The 15,000-nt window shown below is 44.6% G+C and overlaps 2 protein-coding genes across 2 annotated transcripts in view; one reads left to right on the forward strand and one right to left on the reverse strand.

Annotated features, from left to right (window-relative positions):
* The window catches only part of ugdh (UDP-glucose 6-dehydrogenase), a 51,867-nt gene that overhangs the window by 10,475 nt on the left and 26,392 nt on the right, over positions 1 to 15,000 (reverse strand). The window lies entirely within an intron of this gene.
* LOC135533626 (lipoyl synthase, mitochondrial-like) lies at positions 753 to 10,611 on the forward strand. The gene is made up of 6 exons (XM_064960915.1): positions 753 to 831; positions 5,105 to 5,233; positions 8,455 to 8,600; positions 9,053 to 9,123; positions 9,286 to 9,397; positions 10,263 to 10,611. The coding sequence occupies exons 2-6, from the start codon at positions 5,118 to 5,120 to the stop codon at positions 10,313 to 10,315; spliced, it is 498 nt and encodes a 165-aa protein (XP_064816987.1). The 5' UTR covers positions 753 to 831; positions 5,105 to 5,117; the 3' UTR covers positions 10,316 to 10,611.

Genomic DNA, 15,000 nt, shown 5'->3' on the forward strand with positions numbered 1-15,000 from the left:
CTACGGCCTGTATTCGAACCAGGGTCTGTAGTGATGCCTCTAGCACTGAGATGCAGTGCCTTAGACCGCTGTGATACAGCCTGGAATCGAACCAGGGTCTGTAGTGACGCCTCTAGCACTGAGACGCAGTGCCTTAGACCGCTGTGATACAGCCTGGAATCGAACCAGGGTCTGTAGTGATGCCTCTAGCACTGAGATGCAGTGCCTTAGACCACTGTGATACAGCCTGGAATCGAACCAGGGTCTGTAGTGATGCCTCTAGCACCGAGACGCAGTGCCTTAGACCGCTGTGATACAGCCTGGAATCGAACCAGGGTCTGTAGTGACGCCTCTAGCACTGAGACGCAGTGCCTTAGACCGCTGTGATACAGCCTGGAATCGAACCAGGGTCTGTAGTGATGCCTCTAGCACCGAGACGCAGTGCCTTAGACCGCTGTGATACAGCCTGGAATCGAACCAGGGTCTGTAGTGATGCCTCTAGCACTGAGATGCAGTGCCTTAGACCGCTGTGATACAGCCTGGAATTGAACCAGGGTCTGTAGTGATGCCTCTAGCACTGAGATGCAGTGCCTTAGACCGCTGTGATACAGCCTGGAATCGAACCAGGGTCTGTAGTGATGCCTCTAGCACTGAGACGCAGTGCCTTAGACCACTGTGATACAGCCTGGAATCGAACCAGGATGTGAATCTTGTCTGACTGGTGCTGACTGACGTCAGTGACCTTAATGACCTGCCTGTCAACTGATTGGTTAATGGGTCGTTGTGTTTGACAGATATCGCTGACGGAGGGGCGGAGCATTTCGCCAAGACCGTCTCCAACCTGAAGGAGAGGTACTCATCCATCATCCATCCTTCAGCCATTAATTCATTCATCCATCCATCCATTCAGCCATTAATTCATCCATCCATCCATCCTTTCAGCCATTAATTCATCCATCCATCCATCAGCCATTAATTCATCCATCCTTTCAGCCATTAATTCATCCATCCATCATTCATCCTTTCATTAATTCATCCATCCATCCATCATTCAGCCATTAATTCATCCATCCATCCATCATTCATCCTTTCAGCCATTAATTCATTCATCCATCCATCATCCATCCTTTCAGCTTTAATTCATCCATCCATCATTCATCCTTTTCAGCCATTAATTCATCATCCATCCATCATCATCCTTTCAGCTATTAATTCATCCATCCATCATCCCTTTCAGCCATTAATTCATTCATCCATCCATCATCCATCCTTTCAGCCATTAATTCATCCATCCATCATTCATCCTTTCAGCCATTAATTCATTCATCCATCCATCATCCATCCTTTCAGCCATTAATTCATTCATCCATCATTCATCCTTTCAGCCATTAATTAATTCATCCATCATTCATCCTTTCAGCCATTAATTAATCCATCCATCATTCATCCTTTCAGCCATTAATTCATCCATCCATCATTCATCCTTTCAGCCATTAATTCATTCATCCATCATTCATCCTTTCAGCCATTAATTCATCCATCCATCATTCATCCTTTCAGCCATTAATTCATCCATCCATCCATCATTCAGCCATTAATTAATTAATCCATCCTTTCAGCTATTAATTCATCCATCCATCATTCATCCTTTCATTCCATTCATCCATCCATCATCCATCCTTTCAGCCATTAATTCATCCATCCATCATCATCCTTTCAGCTATTAATTAATTCATCCATCCATCATCCATCCTTTCAGCCATTAATTCATCCATCCATCATTCATCCTTTCAGCCATTAATTCATCCATCATCCATCCATTATTAATTCCCATCCATCCTTTCAGCTATTAATTAATTCATCCATCCATCCATCATCCATCCTTTCAGCCATTAATTCATCCATCCATCATCCATCTTTCAGCCATTAATTCATTCCCATCCATCATTCATCCATTCAGCCATTAATTAATCCATCCTTTCATCCATTAATTAATTCATCCATCCATCATTCATCCTTTCATCCTTTCATCCTTTCAGCCATTAATTCATCCATCCATCATCCATCCTTTCAGCTATTAATTCATCCATCCATCATTCATCCTTTCAGCCATTAATTCATCCATCCATCATCCATCCTTTCAGCCATTAATTCATCCATCCATCATTCATCCTTTCAGCCATTAATTCATCCTTCATTAATCATCCATCCATCCATCCTTTCAGCCATTAATTCATTATCCATCCCATCCTTTCAGCTATTAATTCATCCATCCATCATTCATCCTTTCAGCCATTAATTCATCCATCCATCATCCATCCTTTCAGCCATTAATTCATCCATCCATCATTCATCCTTTCAGCCATTAATTCATCCATCCAGCCTTTCAGCCATTAATTAATCCATCCTTTCCATTAATTCATCCATCCATCATTCATCCTTTCAGCCATTAATTCATTCATCCATCCATCCATCATTCATCCTTTCAGCTATTAATTCATCCATCCATCATTCCATCCTTTCAGCCATTAATTCATCCATCCATCCATCATTCATCCTTTCAGCCATTAATTCATCCATCCATCATTCATCCTTTCAGCCATTAATTCATTCCATCCATCCATTCATTCATCCATCATTCATTAATTCATCCATCCATCCATCATTCATCCTTTCAGCTATTAATTCATCCATCCATCATTCATCCTTTCAGCCATTAATTCATTCATCCATCATTCATCCTTTCAGCCATTAATTCATCCATCCATCCATCATCCATCCTTTCAGCCATTAATTCATCCATCCTTTCAGCCATTAATTCATTCATCCATCCAGCCTTTCAGCCATTAATTTATTAATCCATCCATCATTCAGCCATTAATTCATTAATCCATCCTTTCAGCTATTAATTCATCCATCCATCATTCATCCTTTCAGCCATTAATCCATTCATCCATCCATCATCCATCCTTTCAGCTATTAATTCATCCATCCATCATTCATCCTTTCAGCCATTAATTCATCCATCCATCCATACATCCTTTCAGCCATTCATCCATCCATCATTCATCCTTTCAGCCATTAATTCATCCATCCATCCATCATCCATCCTTTCAGCCATTAATTCATTCATCCATCCATCATTCATCCTTTCAGCCATTAATCCATCCATTCATCCATCCTTTCAGCCATTAATTCATCCATCCATCCTTTCAGCCATTAATTCATCCATCCTTTCAGCCATTAATTCATCCATCCATCTATCCTTTCAGCCATTAATTCATCCATCCATCCATCATTCATCCTTTCAGCTATTAATTCATCCATCCATCATTCATCCTTTCAGCCATTAATTCATTCATTCATCCTTTCAGCCATTAATTCATCCATCCATCCATCATTCATCCTTTCAGCCATTAATTCATCCATCCTTTCAGCCATTAATTCATTCATCCTTTCAGCCATTAATTCATCCATCCATCCATCCTTTCAGCCATTAATTCATCCATCCATCCTTTCAGCCATTAATTCATCCATCCATCCATCATTCATCCTTTCAGCTATTAATTCATCCATCCATCATTCATCCTTTCAGCCATTAATTCATTCATCCATCATTCATCCTTTCAGCCATTAATTCATCCATCCATCCATCATTCATCCTTTCAGCCATTAATTCATCCATCCTTTCAGCCATTAATTCATCCATCCATCCTTTCAGCCATTAATTCATCCATCCATCATTCATCCTTTCAGCTATTAATTCATCCATCCATCATTCATCCTTTCAGCTATTAATTCATCCATCCATCATTCATCCTTTCAGCCATTAATTCATTCATCCATCATTCATCCTTTCAGCCATTAATTCATCCATCCATTCATCCATCCTTTCAGCCATTAATTCATCCATCCATCCTTTCAGCCATTAATTCATCCATCCATCATCCATCCTTTCAGCCATTAATTCATCCATCCATCCTTTCAGCCATTAATTCATCCATCCATTCATCCATCCTTTCAGCCATTAATTCAACCATCCATCCTTTCAGCCATTAATTCATCCATCCATCATCCATCCTTTCAGCCATTAATTCATCCATCCTTTCAGCCATTAATTCATCCATCCATCATCCATCCTTTCAGCCATTAATTCATCCATCCATCCTTTCAGCTATTAATTCATCCATCCATCATTCATCCTTTCAGCCATTAATTCATTCATCCATCCTTTCAGCTATTAATTAATTAATCCATCCTTTCAGCTATTAATTCATCCATCCATCATTCATCCTTTCAGCCATTAATTCATTCATCCATCCATCATCCATCCTTTCAGCTATTAATTCATCCATCCATCATTCATCCTTTCAGCCATTAATCCATTCATCCATCCATCATCCATCCTTTCAGCTATTAATTCATCCATCCATCATTCATCCTTTCAGCCATTAATTCATTCATCCATCCATCATCCATCCTTTCAGCTATTAATTCATCCATCCATCATTCATCCTTTCAGCTATTAATTCATCCATCCATCATTCATCCTTTCAGCCATTAATTCATTCATCCATCCATCCATCATTCATCCTTTCAGCCATTCATTCATCCATCCATCCATCTTTCATCCTTTCAGCCATTAATTCATCCATCCATCCATCATTCATCCTTTCAGCCATTAATTCATTCATCCATCCATCATCCATCCTTTCAGCTATTAATTCATCCATCCATCATTCATCCTTTCAGCCATTAATTCATCCATCCATCCATCATTCATCCTTTCAGCCATTAATTCATTCATCCATCCATCATCCATCCTTTCAGCTATTAATTCATCCATCCATCATTCATCCTTTCAGCCATTAATTCATCCATCCATCCATCCTTTCAGCTATTAATTAATTAATCCATCCTTTCAGCTATTAATTAATTAATCCATCATTCATTCATCATCCATCCTTTCAGCTATTAATTCATTCATCATCCATCCTTTCAGCTATTAATTCATCCATTCAGCCATCCATCATCCATCATCCATCATTCATTCATTCATCCGTCTGTATATGACTGACTTATTAAACCACTTTGTCTTCTGACTAAATGTTGTTGTTTCATCCAGGAACTCCCAGATCATGGTGGAATGCCTGACCCCTGATTTCCGAGGTGATCTGGCAGCGGTGGAGAAGATCGCCCAATCAGGGCTGGACGTTTACGCCCACAATGTGGAGACCGTCCGCGAGCTGCAGAGGTACGGGCCCTGACCCTTAACGTGACCCTATTCCCTATGCAGCGGACTACGTTTGACTCAGGGCCCATAGGGAACAAGGGGGTCGTTTAGGGACGCAGACTGTGAAGCATGGCTACACTGTCAGGACCCTGGTCAATATACCTCTACCTGTCTGTCTGTCTACCTGTCTGTCTGGTCTCAGAATAACTCTACCTGTCTGTCTGTCTACCTGTCTGTCTGGTCTCAGAATAACTCTACCTGTCTGTCTGTCTACCTGTCTGTCTGGTCTCAGCATAACTATACCTGTCTGTCTGGTCTCAGAATAACTCTACCTGTCTGTCTGTCTACCTGTCTGTCTGGTCTCAGAATAACTCTACCTGTCTGTCTGTCTACCTGTCTGTCTGTCTACCTACCTCTGTCTGGTCTCAGCATAACTCTACCTACCTGTCTGTCTGTCTACCTGTCTGTCTGGTCTCAGAATAACTCTACCTGTCTGTCTGTCTGTCTACCTGTCTGTCTGGTCTCAGAATAACTCTACCTGTCTGTCTGTCTACCTGTCTGTCTGGTCTCAGAATAACTCTACCTGTCTGTCTGCCCTGTCTGTCTACCTGTCTGTCTGGTCTCAGAATAACTCTACCTGTCTGTCTGCTGTCTGTCTACCTGTCTACCTGTCTGTCTGGTCTCAGCATAACTATACCTGTCTGTCTGGTCTCAGAATAACTCTACCTGTCTGTCTGTCTACCTGTCTGTCTGTCTACCTGTCTGTCTGGTCTCAGAATAACTATACCTGTCTGTCCTGTCTGTCTGTCTACCTGTCTGTCTGGTCTCAGAATAACTATACCTGTCTGTCTGCCTACCTGTCTGTCTGGTCTCAGAATAACTATACCTGTCTGTCTGCCTACCTGTCTGTCTGGTCTCAGAATAACTATACCTGTCTGTCTGCCTACCTGTCTGTCTGGTCTCAGAATAACTATACCTGTCTGTCTGTCTACCTGTCTGTCTGGTCTCAGAATAACTCTACCTGTCTGTCTGTCTACCTGTCTGTCTGGTCTCAGAATAACTCTACCTGTCTGTCTGTCTGTCTGTCTGTCTGTCTGTCTGCTCCACTGTGAACCCAAAGGACCTGTCTGTCTGGTCCATCAGGCTATTTCTCAGCAGCTTATCTCTCTGAAGGAAACCCTCTTCCTGGGTTCCAGCTGTTTCTCCCTGACCTGCCCACTGGGTTCCTGGGTTCCAGTCTGTTTCTCCCTGACCTGCTCCACTGTGAACCCAAAGGAAACACCTTCAGCTCTAGCCTGGGTTCCAGTCTGTTTCTCCCTGACCTGCTCCACTGTGAACCCAATGAAAGGAAACACCTTCAGCTCTAGCCTGGGTTCCAGTCTGTTTCTCCCTGACCTGCTCCACTGTGAACCCAATGAAAGGAAACACCTTCAGCTCTAGCCTGGGTTCCAGTCTGTTTCTCCCTGACCTGCTCCACTGTGAACCCAAAGGAAACACCTTCAGCTCTAGCCTGGGTTCCAGTCTGTTTCTCCCTGACCTGCTCCACTGTGAACCCAATGAAAGGAAACACCTTCAGCTGTAGCCTGGGTTCCAGTCTGTTTCTCCCTGACCTGCTCCACTGTGAACCCAAAGGAAACACCTTCAGCTCTAGCCTGGGTTCCAGTCTGTTTCTCCCTGACCTGCTCCACTGTGAACCCAAAGGAAACCCCTCCAGCTGTAGCCTGGGTTCCAGTCTGTTTCTCCCTGACCTGCTCCACTGTGAACCCAAAGGAAACACCTCCAGCTGTAGCCTGGGTTCCAGTCTGTTTCTCCCTGACCTGCTCCACTGTGAACCCAAAGGAAACCCCTTCAGCTGTAGCCTGGGTTCCTGTTTCTCCCTGACCTGCTCCACTGTGAGCCTGGGTTCCACCTTCAGCTGTAGCCTGGGTTCCAGTCTTCAGCTGCTCCAGCCTGGGTTCCACCTTCAGCTGTAGCCTGGGTTCCAGTCTGTTTCTCCCATCATCCCACTGCTCGTCATGACACCGAGTACAAGGAGTGGAATGTTAACACAACAGGTTCTGGATTCCAGGCTACTTCTATTTTTCTTCATGGATTCCCCAGTGAACATTATTTGTCCCCCCCCCCCCCATGGTGCAGTACACTTCCTGTCCACCAGGAAGGGGGAAGGAGACGGTCAACTTGGTGTGAATGAACTGTCTTTGTTAAGAGGCTGTAACCAACTCTGACCAGCAGGTGGCAGCAAAACGCCCCCAATTTTTTTTTAAATAGAAACTTGACGGTTGTACCACCTCTATCCAAGACAATAACCTTCATATAATGGACTCTGGTCCATCTTAGTGCAGTTCATAGGGAATAGGGTGCACTTCATAGGGAATAGGGTGCACTTCATAGGGAATAGGGTGCACTTCATAGGGAATAGGGTGCACTTCCTTAGAGAATAGGGTGCACTTCATAGGGAATAGGGTGCACTTCATAGGGAATAGGGAGCAGTTCAAATGAAGTGCACGTCATAGGGAATAGGGTGCACTTCATAGGGAATAGGGTGCACTTCATAGGGAATAGGGAGCAGTTCAAATGAAGTGCACGTCATAGGGAATAGGGTGCCATAGGGAATAGGGAGAAGTTCAAATGAGTGCACGTCATAGGGAATAGGGTGCACTTCATAGGGAATAGGGAGCAGTTCATAGGGAATAGGGTGCATGTCAAATGAAGTGCACGTCATAGGGAATAGGGTGCACGTCATAGGGAATAGGGTGCACTTCATAGGGAATAGGGTGCACTTCATAGGGAATAGGGTGCAGTTCAAATGAAGTGCACGTCATAGGGAATAGGGTGCACTTCATAGGGAATAGGGTGCACTTCATAGGGAATAGGGTGCACTTCATAGGGAATAGAGTGCACTTCATAGGGAATAGGGAGCAGTTCAAATGAAGTGCACGTCATAGGGAATAGGGTGCACGTCATAGGGATAGGGTGCACGTCATAGGGATAGGGCAGTTCAAATGAAGTGCACGTCATAGGGAATAGGGAGCAGTTCAAATGAAGTGCACGTCATAGGGAATAGGGAGCAGTTCAAATGAAGTGCACGTCATAGGGAATAGGGCACCATTTGGGATTCAAGGGTTTTTGCAGTTCACCTGAATACAGATCGGCACCAGAGGACCTGTCGAGTCTGAATATATTGTCCGTAACTGACTGACGGCTGGAAAAGAAATCATTTATATTTTCTCTTGAACCCACAGACACGTCCGTGATCCGCGGGCGAACATCGACCAATCCCTGAATGTCCTGCGTCACGCCAAGGCCGTCAAACCAGACATTCTCACCAAGACCTCCATCATGTTGGGTCTGGGAGAGACGGACCGGCAGATTTATAACACACTGACCGGTACACACACACACACACGCACACACACACACACACACACACACGTCTGGGAGAGACGGACCTGCAGATTTATAACACACTGACCGGTACACACACACACGCACACACACACACGTCTGGGAGAGACGGACCTGCAGATTTATAACACACTGACCGGTACACACACACACACACACACACACACACACACACACACACACGTCTGGGAGAGACAGACCTGCAGATTATAACACACTGACTGACACACACACACACACACACACACACACACACACACACGTCGGGAGAGACAGACCTGCAGATTTATAACACACTGACCGGTACACACACACACACACACACACACACACACACACACACACACACACACACACACGTCTGGGAGAGATGAACAGATATTATATATTTGTAACCAGTAGCGGTGTTGTTGTTGTTGTTGTTGTTGTTGACAGAGCTGAGAGAGGCAGGAGTGGATTGTCTAACACTGGGACAGTACATGCAGCCCACCAAACGCCACCTCAAGGTACAGCACAAACACACACACACACAGAGACACACACACACACACACACACACACACACACACACACACACACACACAGCTAACCACCCAGGTAGCAGGATTTCAGTTCAGAATAACCGTGTGTCTCTGTGTGTGTGTGTGTGTGTGTGTGTGCGTGCGCAGGTGGAGGAGTATGTGACTCCAGAGAGGTTTGTCCACTGGGAGGAGGTGGGGAAGGAGATGGGATTCGTCTACACGGCCAGCGGACCCTTAGTGCGCTCCTCATACAAAGCAGGTGAGACACACACACACACAGAGACACACACACACACACACACACACACACACACACACACACACACACACACACACACACACACACACGGAGACATAAATATGGATACTACAAATAAGAGTTGATTCATTCACTTATAAATATGAACTCAGTCCACTGAAGTAAAAACAATCACCATTCCTCTCCATTCTCACTCTCATTCTCCTCTCCTCTCATTCTCCTCTCATTCCCCCTTTATGACCCCCCATCTCCTCTCATTCTCCTCTCATTCTCCATGACCCCCTCATTCTCCTCTCATTCCCCCTTTGACCCCCCTCTCCTCCCCCCACCCCTCTCCTCTCATTCTCCACCCCCTCTCTCCTCTCATTCTCCTCTCATTCTCCACTCCTCTCATTCCACTCCTCTCCACTCCCCCTCTCATTCTCCCCCCTCCTCTCATTCTCCACCCCTCTCCACTCCTCTCATTCTCCTCCCCTCTCCCTCTTTCCCCCCTCTCCTCTCATTCTCCACCCCTCTCCTCTCATTCTCCACCCCTCTCCATTCTCCTCTCTCTCCTCCTCTCATTCTCCACCCCTCTCCACTCCTCTCCACCCCTCTCTCCTCTCATTCTCCACCCCTCTCCACTCCTCTCCTTTCTCTCATTCTCCTCTCTCATTCTCCACCCCTCTCCTCTCATTCTCCACTCCCTCTCATTCTCCACCCCTCTCCTCTCATTCTCCTCTCCACTCCTCTCATTCTCTCATTCTCCACCCCTCTCCTCTCCTCTCTCTCCCATTCTCCTCTCATCTCCACCCCTCTCCTCTCATTCTCCACCCCTCTCTCCTCTCATTCTCCACCCCTCTCCACTCCTCTCTCTCTCTCTCAGGTGAGTTCTTCCTGAAGAATCTGTTAGAGAAGAGGAAGGCAGCGTCAGAATAGCCTGATCACCTGGACTCCCCTTTACCTGAAGTCTCCTCCTTCCTGTCTCCCTCCAGAAAGCTACTCCAGATACACTGTATTACAGTATAATATACTACACTGTATTACAGTATAATATACTACACTATCTACAATATAAAGTTCTCCAATCCAGAATATGAGCTACTACAGGACTCTGTTCATGTCTCGTTCTGTACATTATAACCAGTGATGTAGTGGGGGGTAAATACCTGGGAAGACAAAGGGGGTAATTACCTGGGAAGACAAAGGGGGTAATTACCTGGGAAGACAAAGGGGGGTAATTACCTGGGAAGATAAAGGGGGTAATTACCTGGGAAGACAAAGGGGGTAAATACCTGGGAAGACAAAGGGGGTAATTACCTGGGAAGACAAAGGGGGTAATTACCTGGGAAGACAAAGGGGGTAATTACCTGGGAAGACAAAGGGGGTAATTACCTGGGAAGACAAGGGGGGGGGGTATTACCTTGGAACATAAAGGGGGTAATTACCTGGGAAGATAAAGGGGGGGGGTAATTACCTGGGAAGATAAAGGGGGTAATTACATGGGAACATAAAGGGGGTAATTACCTGGGAAGATAAAGGGGTAATTATCTGGGAAGATAAAGGGGGTAATTACCTGGGAAGATAAAGGGGGGGGGGGGTAATTACCTGGGAAGATAAAGGGGGGGGTAATTACCTGGGAAGACAAAGGGGGTAATTACCTGAGAAGACAAGGGGGGTAAATACCTGGGAAGATAAAGGGGGTAATTATCTGGGAAGATAAAGGGGGTAATTACCTGGGAAGACAAAGGGGGTAATTACCTGGGAAGACAAAGGGGGTAATTACCTGGGAAGATAAAGGGGGGTAAATACCTGGGAAGATAAAGGGGGTAATTACCTGGGAAGATAAAGGGGGGTAATTACCTGGGAAGATAAAGGGGGTAATTACCTGGGAAGATAAAGGGGGGTAATTACCTGGGAAGATAAAGGGGGTAATTACCTGGGAAGATAAAGGGGGTAATTACCTGGGAAGACAAGGGGGGGGTAATTACCTGGGAAGACAAGGGGGGGGGGGGTAATTACCTGGGAAGATAAAGGGGGGTAATTACCTGGGAAGACAAAGGGGGGTAAATACCTGGGAAGATAAAGGGGGTAATTGCCTGGGAAGATAAAGGGGGGGGGTAATTACCTGGGAAGATAAAGGGGGTAATTACCTGGGAAGACAAAGGGGGTAATTACCTGGGAAGATAAAGGGGGGTAATTACCTGGGAAGACAAGGGGGGTAAATACCTGGGAAGATAAAGGGGGTAATTACCTGGGAAGATAAAGGGGGTAATTATCTGGGAAGATAAAGGGGGTAATTACCTGGGAAGACAAGGGGGGGTAATTACCTGGGAAGACAAAGGGGGGGGTAATTACCTGGGAAGACAAAGGGGGTAATTACCTGGGAAGACAAAGGGGGTAATTACCTGGGAAGACAAAGGGGGGGGGTAATTACCTGGGAAGATAAAGGGGGGGGTAATTACCTGGGAAGATAAAGGGGGGGTAATTACCTGGGAAGATAAAGGGGGTAATTGCCTGGGAAGATAAAGGGGGGGGGTAATTACCTGGGAAGACAAAGGGGGTAATTACCTGGGAAGATAAAGGGGGTAATTACATGGGAAGACAAAGGGGGGTAATTACCTGGGAAGATAAAGGGGGTAATTACCTGGGAAGATAAAGGGGGGTAATTGCCTGGGAAGATAAAGGGGGGGGGGGGGGTAATTACCTGGGAACATAAAGGGGGTAATTACCTGGGAAGATAAAGGGGGTAATTACATGGGAAGACAAAGGGGGTAATTACCTGGGAAGATAAAGGGGGTAATTACCTGGGAAGATAAAGGGGGTAATTACCTGGGAAGACAAAGGGGGTAATTACCTTGGAACATAAAGGGGGTAATTACCTGGGAAGATAAAGGGGGTAATTACCTGGGAACATAAAGGGGGGTAATTACCTGGGAAGATAAAGGGGGTAATTACCTGGGAAGACAAAGGGGGTAATTACCTGGGAAGATAAAGGGGGGTAATTACCTGGGAAGATAAAGGGGGGTATAATATAGGGAATAGGGGGCCAATAGTCCACTATATAGGGAATAGGGGGCCAGGAGTCCACTATATAGGGAATAGGGGGCCAGGAGTCCACTATATAGGGAATAGGGGGCCAGTAGTCCACTATATAGGGAATAGGGGGCCATTTTGAGACGAAGCCAGAGAACGGTCCCAGTTTTTACTCCACAACACAATAATTAGATTATTGACATGATACTCGGATGAGAGAGAATGACATGAGGGGTTTGAAATGTGTTGCTATGTGATCGGCGTGTTGCTATGTGACTTGGAGTGTTTTATAATGACTCACGGTTGTACATTAAAAGTATTAAATCATGACTTATCATTCCAATGTGTGTGTGTGTGTGTGTGTGTGTGTTATCATTCCAATGTGTGTGTGTGTGTGTGTGTTATCATTCCAATGTGTGTGTGTGTGTTGTCATTCCAATGTGTGTCTGTGTGTGTCTGTGTTATCATTCCAATGTGTGTGTGTGTGTGTGTGTGTCTGTATGTGTGTGTGTCTGTATGTGTGTGTGTGTCTGTGTGTGTGTGTTATCATTCCAATGTGTGTGTGTGTGTGTCTGTGTGTGTCTGTGTGTGTGTGTGTTGTCATTCCAATGTGTGTCTGTGTGTGTCTGTGTTATCATTCCAATGTGTGTGTGTGTGTGTGTGTGTCTGTATGTGTGTGTGTCTGTATGTGTGTGTGTGTGTGTGTGTGTGTTATCATTCCAATGTGTGTGTGTGTGTGTGTGTGTGTGTCTATGTGTGTGTGTTATCATTCCAATGTGTGTGTGTGTGTGTGTGTCTGTATGTGTGTGTGTCTGTATGTGTGTGTGTGTCTGTATGTGTGCGTGTGTCTGTGTGTGTGTGTTATCATTCCAATGTGTGTGTGTGCAGAGTGGGACCACTGTCGTGTGTGTTATCATTCCAATGTGTGTGTGTGTGTGTGTCTGTGTGTGTGTGTGTTATCATTCCAATGTGTGTGTGTGTGTGTGTGTCTGTATGTGTGTGTGTGTGTGTTTAGTGGGTTAGTGGACAGACTGAATTCGTATCACAAAGCACCCTATTCCCTACGTAGTGCACTAGATAGGGAATAAGGAACTAGGGAATAGGGCCAGCCCATAGTGCACTAGATAGGGAATAAGGAACTAGGGCCCATAGTGCACTAGGTAGGGAATAAGGAACTATTTGAGACATAACATATGTCCACTAATGTCCACAACTCCCCCAAACTGACTTTAGATACGTGGTTCATGACCCCTGTCTAGTCTGGGGACGTCCCAAATGGCTCCCATAGTCCCTACTCTGTATATAATATATAACAGTGCCTAGTGCACTAGTATTCGGGAATCCTTGAACTTTGCGACCTTTTGCCACATTTCAGGCTTCAAACATAAAGATATAAAACTGTATTTTTTTGTGAAGAATCAACAACAAGTGGGACACAATCATGAAGTGGATACGACATTTATTGGATATTTCAAACTTTTTTAACAAATCAAAAACTGAAAAATTGGGCCCAAAATTATTCAGCCCCCTTAAGTTAATACTTTGTAGCGCCACCTTTTGCTGCGATTACAGCTGTAAGTTGACTTAGGGGTATGTCTCTATCAGTTTTTCACATCGAGAGACTGAATTTTTTTCCCCATTCCTCCTTGCAAAACAGCTCGAGCTCAGTGAGGTTGGATGGAGAGCATTTGTGAACAGCAGTTTTCAGTTCTTTCCACAGATTCTCGATTGGATTCAGGTCTGGACTTTGACTTGGCCATTCTAACACCTGGATATGTTTATTTTTGAACCATTCCATTGTAGATTTTGCTTTATGTTTTGGATCATTGTCTTGTTGGAAGACAAATCTCCGTCCCAGTCTCAGGTCTTTTGCAGAGTCCACCAGGTTTTCTTCCATATATAGTATATATAGTATATAGCAATACTCTTGACCAAGGCCCATAGGGAAATACGAATAATTATAGGTTGATAGTATAGATAGCACTACTCTTGACCAAGGCCCATAGGGAAATACGAATAATTATAGGTTGATAGTATAGGGAATAAGCACTACTCTTGCACTAGACCAAGGGAATAAGGAACCCATAGCCCATAGGGAAATACGATATAATTATAGGTTGAACACTAATACCTGAAGCAGTAACAAAGCATTGAGAGAGTCTGGAACTAGTTCACATCTTGTTTTATTTAGGTCGAAGGTTGATGACATCACCCCATAGTCTATATAAAAAGGCAGGATATTAAAGGATCTGTTCAATCGGAAATGACACCTCTATAGTGCCGTAGTTGGACCAGGAGAGCACCATGAAAGGGCCCATTATTTAAGACTCACGCTATTTCTGTCTGTATAAAATCGGAACCAGTGATTGGCCAGTTACAAACAGGAAATGAGACAGTATTAACGTGATTGGGAATAACAGGAAATGAGACAGTATTAATGTGATTGGCCAGTTATAACAGGAAATGAGAGACCATTAATTAAATGTGATTGGTCAGTTATAACAGGAAATGATATACAGTATTAACGTGATTGGCCAGTTATAACAGGAAATGATATACCATATTAATGTGATTGGATAGTTATAACA

This window comes from Oncorhynchus masou, unplaced genomic scaffold, assembly GCF_036934945.1.
Source record: "Oncorhynchus masou masou isolate Uvic2021 unplaced genomic scaffold, UVic_Omas_1.1 unplaced_scaffold_2530, whole genome shotgun sequence".
In the NCBI taxonomy this organism is placed as follows: domain Eukaryota; kingdom Metazoa; phylum Chordata; class Actinopteri; order Salmoniformes; family Salmonidae; genus Oncorhynchus; species Oncorhynchus masou.

Bases quoted from the DNA above. Each gene is read 5' to 3' on its own strand.
- LOC135533626 (XM_064960915.1), top strand. From the start codon at position 5,118: ATGGTGGAATGCCTGACCCCTGATTTCCGAGGTGATCTGGCAGCGGTG. The intron at 8,601-9,052 runs GTACACACACAC...TGTTGTTGACAG, and splicing joins GATTTATAACACACTGACCG to AGCTGAGAGAGGCAGGAGTG. The intron at 9,124-9,285 runs GTACAGCACAAA...GTGCGTGCGCAG, and splicing joins CCACCAAACGCCACCTCAAG to GTGGAGGAGTATGTGACTCC.